This window comes from Somniosus microcephalus, chromosome 8, assembly GCF_052327205.1.
Source record: "Somniosus microcephalus isolate GS21.2 chromosome 8, FLI_Smic_1.0, whole genome shotgun sequence".
Taxonomy (NCBI): Eukaryota; Metazoa; Chordata; class Chondrichthyes; order Squaliformes; family Somniosidae; genus Somniosus; species Somniosus microcephalus.
In genome coordinates this window covers 10,468,398-10,484,318 of record NC_140994.1, presented here as the reverse complement: position 1 = coordinate 10,484,318, position 15,921 = coordinate 10,468,398, and the positions used below count along the sequence as shown (strand labels likewise).

The 15,921-nt window shown below is 50.5% G+C and overlaps 1 protein-coding gene across 2 annotated transcripts in view; it reads right to left on the bottom strand.

Moving 5' to 3' along the window:
* Positions 1–15,921, bottom strand: part of slit1a (slit homolog 1a (Drosophila)) — a 328,910-nt gene that overhangs the window by 59,658 nt on the left and 253,331 nt on the right. For both annotated transcript variants that reach the window (XM_085994232.1, XM_085994233.1), the window contains exons 19-24: positions 14,058–14,201; positions 11,484–11,650; positions 8,890–9,022; positions 6,906–6,974; positions 6,281–6,352; positions 3,721–3,792 (exon numbers count right to left, since the gene is read on the bottom strand). In XM_085994232.1, the coding sequence (XP_085850358.1) occupies positions 3,721–3,792; positions 6,281–6,352; positions 6,906–6,974; positions 8,890–9,022; positions 11,484–11,650; positions 14,058–14,201 (657 nt within the window). The remainder of the gene's footprint in view (positions 1–3,720; positions 3,793–6,280; positions 6,353–6,905; positions 6,975–8,889; positions 9,023–11,483; positions 11,651–14,057; positions 14,202–15,921) is intronic.

Below are 15,921 nucleotides of genomic sequence, written 5' to 3'. Positions count from 1 at the left end.
TGTGTTGAGTTGACTGATCTCAGCCGGGGTCTTCCATTTGGCCTCATTACCGTGGACCAGCTCCCGATCTCTACGCTGGAAAACGTGTGTGGTGAGGGGGGGGGGGGCATCAGGGGAGACTAGGATCGGCCTCAGCAGTGATGCCCTCCATGTTCAAATAGCTGAGCTGGACTCACCGCCCAGGCTTGGACATGAAGACTGGCCACTCGGGCAAGGGACGGAAAGGGGGTTCGGGCCCCTCTGTAACCGTACTCCAGCAGGAGTCAGGAGAGGAGGGGAGGAAACGGGGAATAAACGCTACTTGCAATGGTAGTGAGCTAGAAGTTAGAATGATACAAAAAAAACACCTCCAGGGTAAAACACCGCCAATTCGGAGACACTCCCTTGCAGCGTTCCAGGGAAAGAGTACACTGTACTGCCATTCCCCCCTCAGGCTCTGACCTGCTGTCACTGCCCATCCTCCCGGTCACTCAAAGTCAGTAAACACTACATGAGGGAGATTGTGTTTTAGACAGGCAATTAGTACCATCACCGATATCTCACCACCTCCCCTCCCCATCACAGCAGGCCGTGCTGACACTCAGATACCGGCAGCTCTGGTTGGTAGTCAGGCACGGAAGCTGCACACAGCTCCTTCATGACTCGCAGCTCGAATTCCTTCATGCGTTTATTTATTTTTACTTTCCTAGTTTCCTCCCCCCCCCCCACTAAGGTGCGAGCTGTTGCTGGGACGTGGTTACTCTGAGCACTAAGCCACTAACACCCTCACAGGCTGCTGTCCTTCTGCACCGAAAAATTCCTGTGAGTCCCACACTTTCGCTTCCCTCGTCCCCTCTCCTTCGAGTGACAACAACTTGTATTTATATAGCGCCTTTAACATAGTAAAACATCCCAAGGTGCTTCACAGGAGCGTTATCAAACAAGATTTGACACCGAGCCACATGAGGAGATATAGGACAGGTGACCTACAGTCCCTGTCACAGGTAGGGCAGACGGTGGTTGAAGGGGCGGGTGGGTGGGGTGCTTGGGTTGACATGCGCTCCTTGCGCTGCCTGTGCTTGGCTTCCGCTTGCTCCCGGCGAAGAGACTCGAGGTGTTCGGCGCCTTCCCGGATGCTTCTCCTCCACTTTGTGCGGTCTTGGGCCAGGGATTCCCAGGTGTCGGTGGGGATGTTGCACTTTTTCAAGGAGGCTTTGAGGGTATCCTTGAAGCGTTTCCTCTGCCCACCTGGGGCTCTCTTGCCGTGCCGGAGCTCCGAGTAGAGCGCTTGTTTTGGGAGTCTCGTATCGGGCATGCGGACAATGTGACCCGTCCATCGGAGCTGATTGAGCGTGGTCAGAGCTTCGACGCTGGGGATGTTGGCCTGAGCAAGAACACTGACGTTGGTGTGCCTATCCTGCCAATCCAACAAAACTCTGTCAATCTCAGTCTTGAAAGCTTCAATTGACCCCAAGGATCCACAGCCTTTTGGAGAGAGATCCAGATTTCCACCACCCTTTGTGTGAAGAAGTGCTTCCTGACATCACCCCTGAACGGCCTGGCTCTAATTTTAAGGTACACCCCCTTGTTCTGGACTCTCCCCACCAGAGGAAATAGTTTCTCCGTATCTACCCTAACAAATGCTTTTAACATTTTAAACACCTCGATCAGATCACCCCTCAATCTTCTAAAGCCAAGTTTATGCAACCGGCCCTCGTAATTTAACCCTTTAACCTCCTTAATAATTCTGGTGAATCTGTGCTGTACCCCCTCCAAGGTCAATACATCTTTCCTGAGTTGTGATACTCCAGATGTTTATAAGCCACACCTGGTCATTAACAGCTTTTGGGAAAAAACTGTTCTTCTCACTGTTTGTAGGGATGTCGTAAAAGGGTTTGTGAAAACACGCTCCTTTGGAACAAGAGAGTCTAATCACTGCCCCTTGACATTCAACGGCATTACCATCGCCGAATCCCCCACCATCAACATCCTGGGGGTCACCATTGACCAGAAACTTAACTGGGCCATCCACATAAATACTGTGGCAACAAGAGCAGGTCAGAGGCTGGGCATTCTGCGGCGAGTGTCTCACCTCCTGACTCCCCAAAGCCTTTCCACCATCTACAAGGCACAAGTCAGGAGTGATGGAATACTCGCCACTTGCCTGGATGAGTGCAGCTCCAACAACACTCAAGAAGCTCAACATCATCCAGGACAAAGCAGCCCACTTGATTGGCACCCCATCCACCACCTTAAACATTACCTTAAACATTCACTCCCTCCACCACTGGTGTACCGTGGCTGCCGTGTGTACCATCTACAAGATGCACTGCAGCAACTCGCCAAGGCTTCTTCGACAGCACCTCCCAAACCCGCGACCTCTACCACCTAGAAGGACAAGGACAGCAGGCGCATGGGAACACCACCACCTCCAAGTTTCCCTCCAAATCACACACGCACCATCCTGACTTGGAAATGATTGACGTTCCTTCATCGTCGCTGGGTCAAAATCCTGGAACTCTCTCCCTAACAGCACTGTGGGAGTACCTTCACCACATGGACTGCAGCGGTTCAAGAAGAAGGTTCACCAGCACCTTCTCAAGGGCAGTTAGGGATGGGCAATAAATGCTGGCCTCGGCAGCGATGCCCACATGCCACGAATTAATTTTTTTTAAACGCTGATAGTCCTGGACTTTCCAATCAGTGTTACTTTAGCGCTGGGTGTAACTCATTTACTGAAAGAGCTGAGTGGAGGGCCAAGAACCACAGGAGAAGACACCGCAGAGGTTGAAGAGAGTCGGGGAGAACTGGAGGTGATTGGGTGACTCCCCCAAGCTTGGGGTTGTAAAGGCCTGAGGAAGTTGAAGACTGAGGGAGGTGAGGAATTCCACAGTTTTCAGGTTCGGGGAAACACCAAGGTAGGGCAAGAGAGAGCACGAGGAGCCTTGACTGCAACACGGTGAGTATGCAGGAAGGACGAGGTGGGGGGGGGGGGGGGTTTCAGCTCAGGAGGAATAAGAGGGGAAAGTTCGGAGGATCTCTGGTCGTCAGAGAAACCAGAAGGCTTTGATAGAGAGTTTGAGAGGAGCGGGGCGAAAGGGATCACTTATCAGAAGACAAGTCCTCCTGAGGTGTCAGCCTTCTTCCTACAATCGACGGGCTATTGAAACACAAGCTTCACGTCAACTAGTCAACCCTTCTTCTTCTCAAGCTCAAACCATGAATCCAAATGGACTTGCCACACACGGGATTACAACTGACCCACAGCGATTAACGGGACTCTTCTCTTTTGAAAGTTACTATTGAATCTGCTTCCACCGCCCTTTCAGGCAGCACATTCCAGATCACAACAACTCGCTGCGTAAAAAACATTCTCCTCATCTCCGCCCTGGTTTGTTTGCCAATCACCTTCACTCTGTGTCCTCTGGTTACCCACCCTCTTGCTACTGGAAACAGTTTCTCCTTATTTACTCCATCAAAACCACTCATAATTTTGAACACCTCTGTTAAATCTCCCCTTATCCTTCTCTGCTCTAAGGAGAACAATCCCAGCTTCTCCACTCTCTCCACATAACTGGTACATCCCCGGTACCATTCTGGTAAATTTCCTCTGCACCCTCTCTAAGGCCTTGACGTCCTAACTAAAGTTTGGTGACCAAAATTGGACACAGTACTCCAGCTGAGGCCTAACCAGTGATTGAGTGCGGGAAGATGGATAACTGTTTTCCAGTCGAGACTTACAGGAGCCGGAGAGAGCGGAGACCCTGGAACGCAGAGGCAGGGATACACCGTAGGGAATTGTAACTGAGAATCCTGGAAAATGAGACAGGGAGAGAAAAGAAATAACAGTTAGAGGCTGGAAAATAAAACTTGGCTTTATTGTCACCTTGTGAGTTGCCCCACACCCCACGTTCTCTTTGCTTCTCTGTGCTGTGCCCCCTGTCTTGATGTGTCAGCTGTGGCTCAGTTGGTAGCCACTCTCGCCTCTGAATGAGAGGTGATCTCATTGAAACGTATAAAATTCTTAGAGGGCTTTGACAGGGTAGATGCTGGGAGGATGTTAGGATGTTTCCCCTGGCTGCAGAGTCTAGAACGAGGGATCACAGTCTCAGAATAAGGAGTCGGCCATTCAGGACTGAGATGAGGAGAAATTTCCTCACTCAGAGGGCAGTGAATCTTTGGAATTCTCTATGGTCAGTCGATGAGTATATTCAAGACAAAGATCGATAGATTTTTGGACTCTAGGGGAATCAAGGGATATGGGGATCGGGCAGGAAAGTGGAGTTGAGGTCTAAGATCAGCCATGATCTTAATGAATGGCGGAGCAGGCTCGAGGGGCCGAATGGCCTACTCCTGCTCCTAATTCTTATGAATCCATCCATGGGGTTCAAGCCCTACTCCATGAGACTTGAGTACACAATCTAGGCTGACACTCCAGTGCAGTACTGAGGGAGTGCTGCACTGTCGGAGTTGCCGTCTTTTGGATGAAACGTGAAACCGAGGCCCTGTCTGCCTCTCCAGGCGGGTGTAAAAGATCCCGCGGGACTGTTTGAAGTAGAGCAGGGGGAGATCTTGATGTGGGAGTCTAGAGAGTGAGCTAGAGGTGATAGTATAGACAGCAATCAACCCAACAGCCACATGCAAATCTGGTGCAATAATTAAACATAACAGATAGTGTCTCCACATCTATAATGCGTTCGGTAGGAAGAGGGAGGAGATTAGACCAGGTGCCCCTAAACAGAGAGAGGAGGGGGTAAAATAGTGTCATTTAAAAGTGTCAGCTGTGGCTCAGTGGGTAACACTCTCACCGCTGAGTTGTGGGTTCCAGTCCCACTCCATAGACCTGAGCCCATAATCCAAGCTGACATTCCCAGTGCAGTACTGAGGGAGCACGGCACTGTCGGAGGGGCCTTCTCTCCGATGAGACGCTACACATCTCAGGTGGATGTAAAAGACCCCACGGCACTCTTTCGAAGCAGAGCAGGGGAGTTCTCCCCGGTGTCCTGGGCCACTATTTACCCTTCAACCTACCTCACTAAAACAGATGATCTGGGTCATTATCTCATTGCTGTCTGTGGGAGCTTGCTGTGCGCAAATTGGCTGCCGCGTTCCCTACGTTACAACAGTGACTACACTTCAAAAAGTACGTCATTGGCTGCAAAGCACTTTGGGACGTCCTGAGGTGGTGAAAGGCGCTGGAGAAATGCAAGTTTTATCTTTAACAGTCTGGATGTGTCACATGTTCCATCCCTCATTCGCATCTGGGTCGGGACAGGACTGCCAGCGACAAAGCCTTTTTTTTTTTTTTAAAAGCAGCTCTCCCGCTCGTCCTGTGGAGTGAGAAGTTCCGAGCACTCCGCCCGCTACAGGACCAGAGTCATTCAATGCCTGGGGGCATCATGACCCAGTGGTGAGCGGGACGATGCCCTTGGCGTCACTCGTATTTTCGAAATGCGCATGTTTTCAAATTACATTTATTTTTGGATTTACCGAGCTGAGGGATATGTCGGTGCTGGGGGAATGAAACACTTTCTGTACTGAGTGTCAACCAGTGACAGCATCAGTGCCCGGATCAGGGTAGGGGTTGCCAACCCTTCAGGATTGCCCTGGAGTCTCCAGAAATTAAAGGCGAATTTCTTGGACACTGCTGGGAGCAAAACCCCCGAGGAGCAAAATCATAGAGGGCCATTGCACTAGAGAGGGTGCAGAGGAGATTTACGAGGATGTTGCCAGGACTGGAGAATTTTAGCTATGCGGAAGGATTGGATCGGCTGGGGTTGTTTTCCTTGGAACAGAGGAGGCTGAGGGGAGATTTAATTGAGGTGTGTAAAATTATGAGGGGCCTGGATAGAGTGGATAGGAAGGACCTATTTCCCTTAGCAGAGAGGTCAATAACCAGGGGGCATAGACTTAAAGTCATTGGTAGAAGGATTAGAGGGAAGTTGAGAAGAACTTTTTTCACCCAGAGGGTGGTGGGGGTCTGGAACTCACTGCCTGAAAGGGTGGTAGAGGCAGAAACCCTCATCGCATTTAAAAAGTGCTTGGATATGCACTTGAAGTGCCGTAACCTACAGGGCTACGGACCAAGAGCTGGAAAGTGGGATTAGGCTGGATCGCTCTTTTTCTGCCGGCGCAGACACGATGGGCCAAATGGCCTCCTCCTGTGCCGTAAATGTCTCTGATTCTATGAGGGCAGGAGGTCACATGATGCAACCTCCAGGACTATGTCCAAGCAGAGTTGGCGACCCTGGATTAAAGGGCAGTTGACTATCCATGGCTTTGGGGACTACAAGCTACTTACAGTGTGGTCAGTTGGCTCATGTTGATGAAAGACGTATTGGTCAGGGAGCTGATCCGGTTGTTGCTCATGTCCCTGGTGAGGGAAGAATGGAATGGTTAGCATCGCCGGTTGAAAACCGCGGCGGGGGTGATATTGGAGCTGATCGTGCTCGTTTTCCAGGTGAATCCCCTCGCCCTCCCACCCCGCACCCTTGAGGTGCACTGCATCTATCAGGGCCTCAGATCACCCCGTTGTGCCGTCTCTAGCCACTAACAAGGCCCAGACTTCACCCCTGATCCCAGGAAGGAACTGTGGCCTCTGCAGACATCTGGGTGTCCCTTTGGATAGACAAGGAGGATGTTGAGGCTAGAAATGTCCCCATTCACCTCATTGCCCTGGGCCCGGACCTATTTCAGGGGCCAGAGAGCAGATGTACTGGGGTCTCCATCCACCTTTTTCCTCTCTGCAGCTCCTGCGAACCCAGCATTTTCCAAGGCCCTGTGATGGGGAACATTGGCCATAAGATGGATCATCGCAAATCAACTGGACTCTTCCCACTCCCCAATGCACTGTTCAGAGCTGGTCCTGGAAGTGCATTGCCTCCCTCCCACCCACCCCTCCCTCCCCCTGCCGCCAGGATACCTACACCAGCTGCAGATGTTTGAAGGTGTAGAGTACAGTGGGAACAGCACTGAACTGGTTACCATCCAGGTACCTGGAAGATAAATGAAAGAATTAGTGTTGGTGGAATTTTATTAACGGGTTTGCGTTCAATTAGAAACGGGACAGTTTCACCCTTTGGTTGACCCAACTGCCCACCTGTGGCTGAAACCCTCATCCTTGCCTTTGTTTCCTCTCGACTCGACCATTCCAACGCTCTCCGGGCCGGCCTCCCACCTTCCACCCTCCGTAAACTTGAGCTCGTCGAAAACTCTGCTGCCCGTGTCCTAACTCACACCAAGTCCCGTTCACCCATCACCCCCTGTGCTCGCTGACATTGGCTCCCGGTCCTGTAACGCATCGATTTTAAAATTCTCATCCACGTGTTCAAACCCCTCCATGGCCTTGCCCCTCCCTATCTCTGTAATCTCCTCCAGCCCCACAACCCTCCGACATCTCTGCGCTCCTCCAATTCTGGCTACTTGCGCATCCCTGATTTTCATCGCTCCACCATTGGCGGCCGTGCCTTCAGCCATCTAGGCCCTAAGCTCTGGAATTCCCTCCCTAAACCTCTCCGTCTCTCTCTCTCCTAATTTAAGATGCTCCTAAAAACCTAGCTCTTTGACCAAGCTTTTGGTCACCTGTCCTAATATCTCCCAATGTGTTTGGTGTCAATTATTTTCTGATAACGCTCCTGTGAAGCACCTTGGGACGTTTTACTACGTCAAAGGTGCTATATAAATGCAAGTTGGTGTTGTTGAATGCTGATTCACCCGCAGTTTGGGTGAGCAATGGGTAAGGGGATATCGGGAATATCCATAGTAAGTCTGGGAGTTTCAAAAGTCCACCACCCTCTCAAGGAGGCAGTAATAGGGACAGATTAAACACCTTTGGGGGGGGGGAGGAGAGGGGAGAGTTGGGAGTGTGCTGCAGTATAATTTAAACAAAGGTGTGTTAGGTGGGGGAGAATCGCTCTAGTTATGTGTAGCAACATCAAAATATGCTCAAAAGGAACATGTTTGTGATATTCATACACACTGTGACCAGCGCAATTTCTCTTCACGTTTCTCTGTTTTGCTCTCTATTCTCTTTCCCTTTCTCTCTCGTCAGCTGTGGCTCAGTGGGCAGCACTCTCGTCTCTGAGTCAGAAGGTTGTTGGTTCAAGTCCCACTCCAGAGACTAGAGACCATAATCCAGGACCCAGTGCAGTGCTGAGGGGCTGCTGCACTGTCAGAGGTTTCAACTTTTGGATGAGATGTTAAAACGAGGCTCTGTCTGCCCTCTCAGGTGAATGTAAAAGATCCCACGGCCATTATTTGAAGAAGGGCAGGAGAGTTCTCCCCGGTGTCCTGGGTCAATATTTATTCCTCAATCAACATCACTGAAAAAAACAGATTATCTGGTCGTTAACTCATAACTCATTATTTGTGGGATCTTGCTGTGTGCGAATTAGCTGCCGCGTTTCCTACATTACAACAGTGACTGCACTTCAAGAAAGTACTTCATTGGCTGTGAAACGCTTTGGGGGCTGCTGGGATTGTGAAAGGCGCTATATAAATGCAAGTTCTTTCTCTTTGTCTATTTGATTTTCTCTCTCTCTCTATGTTTGTCCTTGGCGGTAATTTTAACCTAATCCGCCCAGTGCAAAACTGACGTGGAAAGTAAAACCATGCAGGCGATTTGATTGGGTCAGTTTCTCACCGGGAGGTTTAGGTTTAAATTAAACCCCTTGTTGCTGTCTCGCCCTATTCATTTGTCTCTTTCTCTTTCACTCGGTTTTTCTCTCTGCTTCGTGTGCACTTTTCCTCCTATCTCAACCCTCCAGAGTCACTGCCAAACACTGACGAATATGATCAGTCTGATTACTGCACCAATATATAACTGGGCGTGAACACCCGCGGATCTAAGCCACGGCGGCGAGCGAGAATCGAGTTCTCACAGCGGGTTCCGTCTGATCCCCTCTCACTCACAGTTCGGTCACGTTCTTCGGGATGCCTTTCGGCAGAGATTTCAGGTGCTTGTTGCTGCAGCGGACAACAGTCTCCAGGCAGGTGCACTCCGCAGGGCACTGGGGGCGCGGGACACAACTGTTCTCCTCGTAACCTGCAGCAGAGACCAGAGCTTCACATCACTGACATTACTGTGTATCTAACCCGTGCTGTACCGGCCCCAGGAGTGTTTGATCGGACAGTGTAGAGGGAGCTTTACTCTGTATCTAACCCGTGCTGTACCGGCCCCAGGAGTGTTTGATCGGACAGTGTAGAGGGAGCTTTACTCTGTATCTAACCCGTGCTGTACCGGCCCCGGGAGTGTTTGATCGGACAGTGTAGAGGGAGCTTTACTCTGTATCTAACCCGTGCTGTACCTGCCCTGGGAGTGTTTGATGGGACAGTGTAGAGGGAGCTTTACTCTGTATCTAACCCGTGCTGTACCGGCCCTGGGAGTGTTTGATGGGACAGTGTAGAGGGAGCTTTACTCTGTATCTAACCCGTGCTGTACCGGCCCTGGGAGTGTTTGATGGGACAGTGTAGAGGGAGCTTTACTCTGTATCTAACCCGTGCTGTACCGACCCTGGGAGTATTTGACGGAACAATGTAGAGGGAGCTTTACTCTGTATCTAACCTGAGCTGTACCGGCCCTGGGAGTGTTTGATGGGACAGTGTAGAGGGAGCTTTACTCTGTATCTAACCCGTGCAGTACCTGTCCTGGGAATGTTTGATGGGACAGTGTAGAGGGAGCTTTACTCTGTATCTAACCTGTGCTGTACCTGCCCTGGGAGTGTTTGATGGGACAGTGTAGAGGGAGCTTTACTCTGTATCTAACCCGTGCTGTACCTACCCTGGGAGTGTTTGATGGGGACAGTGTAGAGGGAGCTTTACTCTGTATCTAACCCGTGCTGTACCTGCCCTGGGAGTGTTTGATGGGACAGTGTAGAGGGAGCTTTACTCTGTATCTAACCCGTGCTGTACCTGCCCTGGGAGTGTTTGATGGGACAGTGTAGAGGGAGCTTTACCCTGTATCTAACCCGTGCTGTACCTGCCCTGGGAGTGTTTGATGGGACAGTGTAGCGGGAGCTTTACTCTCTATCTAACCCGTGCTGTATCTGCCCTGGGAGTGTTTGACGGGACAGTGTAGAGGGAGCTTTACTCTGTATCTAACCCGTGCTGTACCTGCCCTGGGAGTGTTTGATGGGACAGTGTAGAGGGAGCTTTACTCTGTATCTAACCCGTGCTGTATCTGCCCTGGGAGTGTTTGATGGGACAGTGTAGAGGGAGCTTTACTCTGTATCCAACCCGTGCTGTACCTGCCCTGGGAATGTTCAATGGGACAGTGTAGAGGGAGCTTTACTCTGTATCTAACCTGTGCTGTACCTGCCCTGGGAGTGTTTGATGCGACAGTGTAGAGGGAGCTTTACTCTGTATCTAACCCATGCTGTACCTGCCCTAGGAGTGTTTGACGGGACAGTGTAGAGGGAGCTTTACTCTGTATCTAACCCGTGCTGTACCTGCCCTGGGAGTGTTTGACGGGACAGTGTAGAGGGAGCTTTACTCTGTATCTAACCTGTGCTGGACCTGCCCTGGGAGTGTTTGATGGGACAGTGTAGAGGGAGCTTTACTCTGTATCTAACCCGTGCTGTACCTGCCCTGGGAGTGTTTGATGGGACAGTGTAGAGGGAGCTTTACTCTGTATCTAACCCATGCTGTACCTGCCCTGGGAGTGTTTGATGGGACAGTGTAGAGGGAGCTTTACTCTGTATCTAACCCGTGCTGTACCTGCCCTGGGAGTGTTTGATGGGACAGTGTAGCGGGAGCTTTACTCTCTATCTAACCCGTGCTGTACCTGCCCTGGGAGTGTTTGATGGGACAGTGTAGAGGGAGCTTTACTCTGTATCTAACCCGTGCTGTATCTGCCCTGGGAGTGTTTGATGGGACAGTGTAGAGGGAGCTTTACTCTGTATCTAACCCGTGCTGTACATGCCCTGGGAACGTTCAATGGGACAGTGTAGAGGGAGCTTTACTCTGTATCTAACCTGTGCTGTACCTGCCATGGGAATGTTCGATGGGACAGTGTAGAGGGAGCTATACTCTGTATCTAACCCGTGCTGTACCTGCCCTGGGAGTGTTTGATGGGACAGTGTAGAGGGAGCTTTACTCTGTATCTAACCCGTGCTGTACCTGCCCTGGGAGTGTTTGATGGGACAGTGTCGAGGGAGCTTTACTCTGTATCTAACCCGTGCTGTACCTGCCCTGGGAGTGTTTGATGGGGCAGTGTAGAGGGAGCTTTACTCTGTATCTAACCCGTGCTGTACCTGCCCTGGCAGTGTTTGATGGAACAGTGTAGAGGGAGCTTTACTCTGTATCTAACCCGTGCTGTACCTGCCCTGAGAGTGTTTGATGGGACAGTGTAGAGGGAGCTTTACTCTGTATCTAACCCGTGCTGTACCTGCACTGGGAGTGGCGGATAGCTGTAATGCCCTTCACTTTAATGAGCACAAAAGTTCATAGAATAATAGTGAACAACTTTATTTATCCAATATTAAAGCAGGCGATTGTTGCTGTGTTACCTTCTTCACAGCGGAAATCCTGGTGAGCCACATCCTGCAGCGGGATCTCCCTCAGGAAGTCCGGCTTCTGGCACCGCGGGTTTCCACTGACTATCTTCCTCTTCCTCAGCCACTCTCCCAACCAGGCCAGTTGGCAGTTACAATTGAAGGAGTTTGCGAGGAGGTTGCTGCAATCAGAGTGTCAGGGCACATTTAATCTGCGAAAGGGCAACTTTCTGTTTACAAAGCAGCGGGAGGAGTGATTGGTTCTGATTCTGTGTGTGTTCGCACACGCCTGCTTGTACATGTGCGTCGCATGTGTATGTACGCATGTATGTATCTGTGTGCATGTGCTCGTGTGTGTGTTTATGTGTGTGCACGTGTGTGTGCATGCATGCGTGCGCGTGTATACTGTATCTGTTAGTTAGCGGTTTAATCTTCTCAGGTGAATCACAGAAGCATTGAAATCATGGCAGAGAAAGAGTCCATTCTGGAGCTGTCTACCGTAATCTCATTTCCCTGCCTCTGCCCGTATCCTTTTACACTCTTCCTTTTCAAATACTTATCCAATTCCCTTTTAAATGATGTTACAGCTTCAGTAGCCGCTTGTGGTAAAGCATTCCATATTCTAATGACCCTCAGTGTGGGAAAAAAACCTTCTCGTGATGATCCTGCGCTGGTCTTGTTCTAAGTTGAAACACTCTTTCACTATTTACTCTCTCAAACCTTTCATAATTTTTGAAAACACTTTTTTTATGATTGTTTTCACTCTTTGCTGTTCCAGAGGTAAAATTCCAATTTTCTTCCTAATAAAACCTCTCATTCCTATGGTTCTGGACAATCGTCACTGTCTCCTTTCTTAAGAACATAAGAAGTAGGAGCAGGAGTTGGCCATACGGCCCCTCGAGCCTGCTCCGCCATTCAATAAGATCACGGCTGATCTTCGACCTCAACTGCACTTTCCCGCCCGATCCCCATATCCCTCGATTCCCCATGAGTCCAAAAATCTATCGATCTCAGCCTTGAATATACTCAATGACTGAGCATCCACAGCCCTCTGGGGCAGAGAATTCCAAAGATTCACCACCCTCTGAGTGAAGAAATTCCTCCTCATCTCAGTCCTAAATGGCCGACCCCTTATCCTGAGACTGTGACCCCTAGTTCTAGACTCTCCAGCCAGGAGGAAACAACCTCTCAGCATCTACCCTGTCAATCCCCCTCAGAATCTTGTATGTTTCAATGAGATCACCTCTCATTCTTCTAAACTCCAGAGAGTATAGGCCCATTCTATACAATCTCTCCTCATAGGACAGCCCTCTCATCCCAGGAATCAATCTAGTGAAGCATGGGTTTAATATCCTTCCTGTTAATGAGATGCCCAGAATTGCACAGATGTGGGTCTAACCAATAACTTGTACAAATTCATCATCACTGGAAGATAGAGGCAATAAGCCAGGAACAATACTTTTAGATACATCACAGCAGAAGGTCAGGGATGTGGAGGGCAAATATAGGACAGGTGCCCAGTGTTGGCATTAAGTACTCCCAGGTCAGATAGATGCAGAGGAAGCGCCAACTGCCCTGGCCCAGCAAGATGTGTGATTGTGCATGTGTGTCTGTGCATGTGTGCGTTTGTGTGTACAGTACATGCATGTGGAGTGGTTGAGGCGAATTGCATAGATGCATTTAAGGGGAAGCTAGACAAACACATGAGGGAGAAAGGAATAGAAGGATATGCTGATAGCACCTCCCAAACCCGTGAGCTCTACCGTATGGGAACACCACCTCCAAGTTCCCCTCCAAGTTACACACCAACCTGACTTGAAAATATATCGTCGTTCCTTCATCGTCGCTGGGTCAAAATCCTGGAACTCCCTCCCTGACAGCACTGTGGAAGCACCTTCACCACACGGACTGCAGCGGTTCAAGAAGGCGGCTCACCACCACCTTCTCAAGGGCAATAAATGCTGGCCTTACCAGCGACGCCCACATCCCAGGAACGAATAAGGAAAAAAGTAGGGTGGGAGGAGGCTCGTGTGGAGCATAAACACCGGCATAGACCAGTTGGGCCGAATGGCCTGTTTCTGTGCTGTTTAATTCTATGTAATCCTATGTAATACCTGCCTTCTGGTGTCCAGGGTTGCTAAGCGGACGGAGAGGGGATTTGAATGGCCACCTGGGCTGGTGCGATACGGTGACAGTGGTTACAGTGGGATTCTGGAAAACGTTTCTTTATTTTTCCTGCTCTGGAGGCCTCCGCCCAACGTGGCAACCACTCGTGGCTGGCCGTTAGAATTGGCTGGGCCTCCCGCTGACACTCCCGGGCAGGCCCGACCGCTCACTAGGCCTGCATTCCCACCCGGGAGTCAGAAACTAAAGTGTACAGTTCCTTCACCCGAGGAGCACACAATCCCCTGGTGGAGAGGGAAAGTGTTTCTATATATGAAAGCGCTAACTTATTCACGGTGAAGTAGAGTTAATCCTGGTGTAAACAACGCCACCAAATACCTTGTGCCGCACATAAGCCTGAGCAAAATAAACGTCTGTACAGAAGGAGAGGTGAACTGATGAACGCGCGGATCCCCGTGTACTCACAGGGTGGAGAGCGAGTGCAGGGTGTCGAAGGCAGCTGGCGTGATGGTGGCGATGTGGTTGTCGTACAGCGAGAGCAGGCGCACCGCGTTCAGTCCCGTGAAGCTGTCGTTGTGGATACAGTTGATGCGATTATTCCTCAACATCCTGGGGGAAAGAAGGAACGATAAGTTCTCGCAAGAAACAGGTCTGCTCAGGGTTGGTTAGCGACCGATTATTAAAAGAGGACTAACCAGATGAGCAGGAACCATTACTGACTCATAGAGCCCATCACACATAGACACTGACTAATATATAACATAGATGCTGATCTCTATAATAGGTCTCCTAACTCAAAGAATGCTCCCAATGAGCCAGCTGGGGATAGCACGCATGTCCGTCTCGCTCTCTGTCTCAGTCTCTTTGTGTATCTCTCTCTCTGTCTCTCTCTCTCTCTTCTTTGTTCTCTCAGTTTCTCTCTGTCTCTTTGGGCTGGATTTTCATTGAGGAGTCGGGTAGGAGGCGGGACTACAACTTTCGGGGTTGTAGTCCGGCCTCCATCGAGTTCGGTCCAACCCACGTGATTTTGACTTGATTGACCTTGTTGAGCCCGCTTGGTGGGCCCAGCAGGCCAATTAAGGGCCACCCGGCAACAGGTGACATCACAGATTGATATTTCATCTGTCAAGAGCTTTTGACAGATGAAATATCAGCGTTTCACAGCTGTTTGAAGCTGTCAAACACTGACAATCTGTACTCCAGGTTAATTCCTTCCTCTCAGGATGATTTAGCAATCTCCCCGGAACAGAAAGCTGAATGCTGGAACTTTTGACAGCTCGCGGCCATTCTGCTTTCTGTGCCGGTGAGATGAGGGACTCCCGAGACCTGAAGGAAGGAAGGCTGTAAAGGTAAGTAAAACTTATTTAAACACTTTACACACACCAAACACACTTACCTCTGCACTCATGCACCCATCACTCACCTGAACACCGGATATCTCGACCCCTCCAAGCCCTTCAGCCCAACGGTCCGCCTCGCTAACTTGGTGTGGTTTGGAGCCATCGGGAATCCCACATTTCACCAATGAAAATAGGGATTAGGCTAAAAACTGCCTGTTAACTACCTGTTAACAGGCAGTTAATTGGCACTAATCACCTTCCCGCCTCGGGGAGGCGGGTCCCAGTGCGGGTTGAGTACCCGCCTCCTTTGAAACTGGCATGGAGGCGGGTTGGGGGCGGGATGGGTTCGTGCCCCCTCCCCGATTTCAGGACTTTAATCCCCCGCATGCCTCCAATCCCGCCTCCACGGCCCAATGAAAATCCTGCCCAATTGTGTGTCTCTGCTTCTTTTCTCAGAATGTGCCTTACAATTAGCCTCTGGCTGCCCGCCAGATGTGCCTTACAATTAGCCTCTGGCTGCCCGCCAGATGTGCCTTACAATTAGCCTCTGACTGACCGCCAGATGTGCCTTACAATTAGCCTCTGGCTGCCCGCCAGATGTGCCTTACAATTAGCCTCTGACTGCCCGCCAGATGTGCCTTACAATTAGCCTCTGGCTGCCCGCCAGATGTGCCTTACAATTAGCCTCTGGCTGCCCGCCAGATGTGCCTTACAATTAGCCTCTGGCTGCCCGCCAGATGTGCCTTACAATTAGCCTCTGGCTGCCCGCCAGATGTGCCTTACAATTAGCCTCTGACTGACCGCCAGATGTGCCTTACAATTAGCCTCTGGCTGCCCGCCAGATGTGCCTTACAATTAGCCTCTGGCTGCCCGCCAGATGTGCCTTACAATTAGCCTCTGGCTGCCCGCCAGATGTGCCTTACAATTAGCCTCTGGCTGCCCGCCAGATGTGCCTTACAATTAGCCTCTGACTGACCGCCAGATGTGCC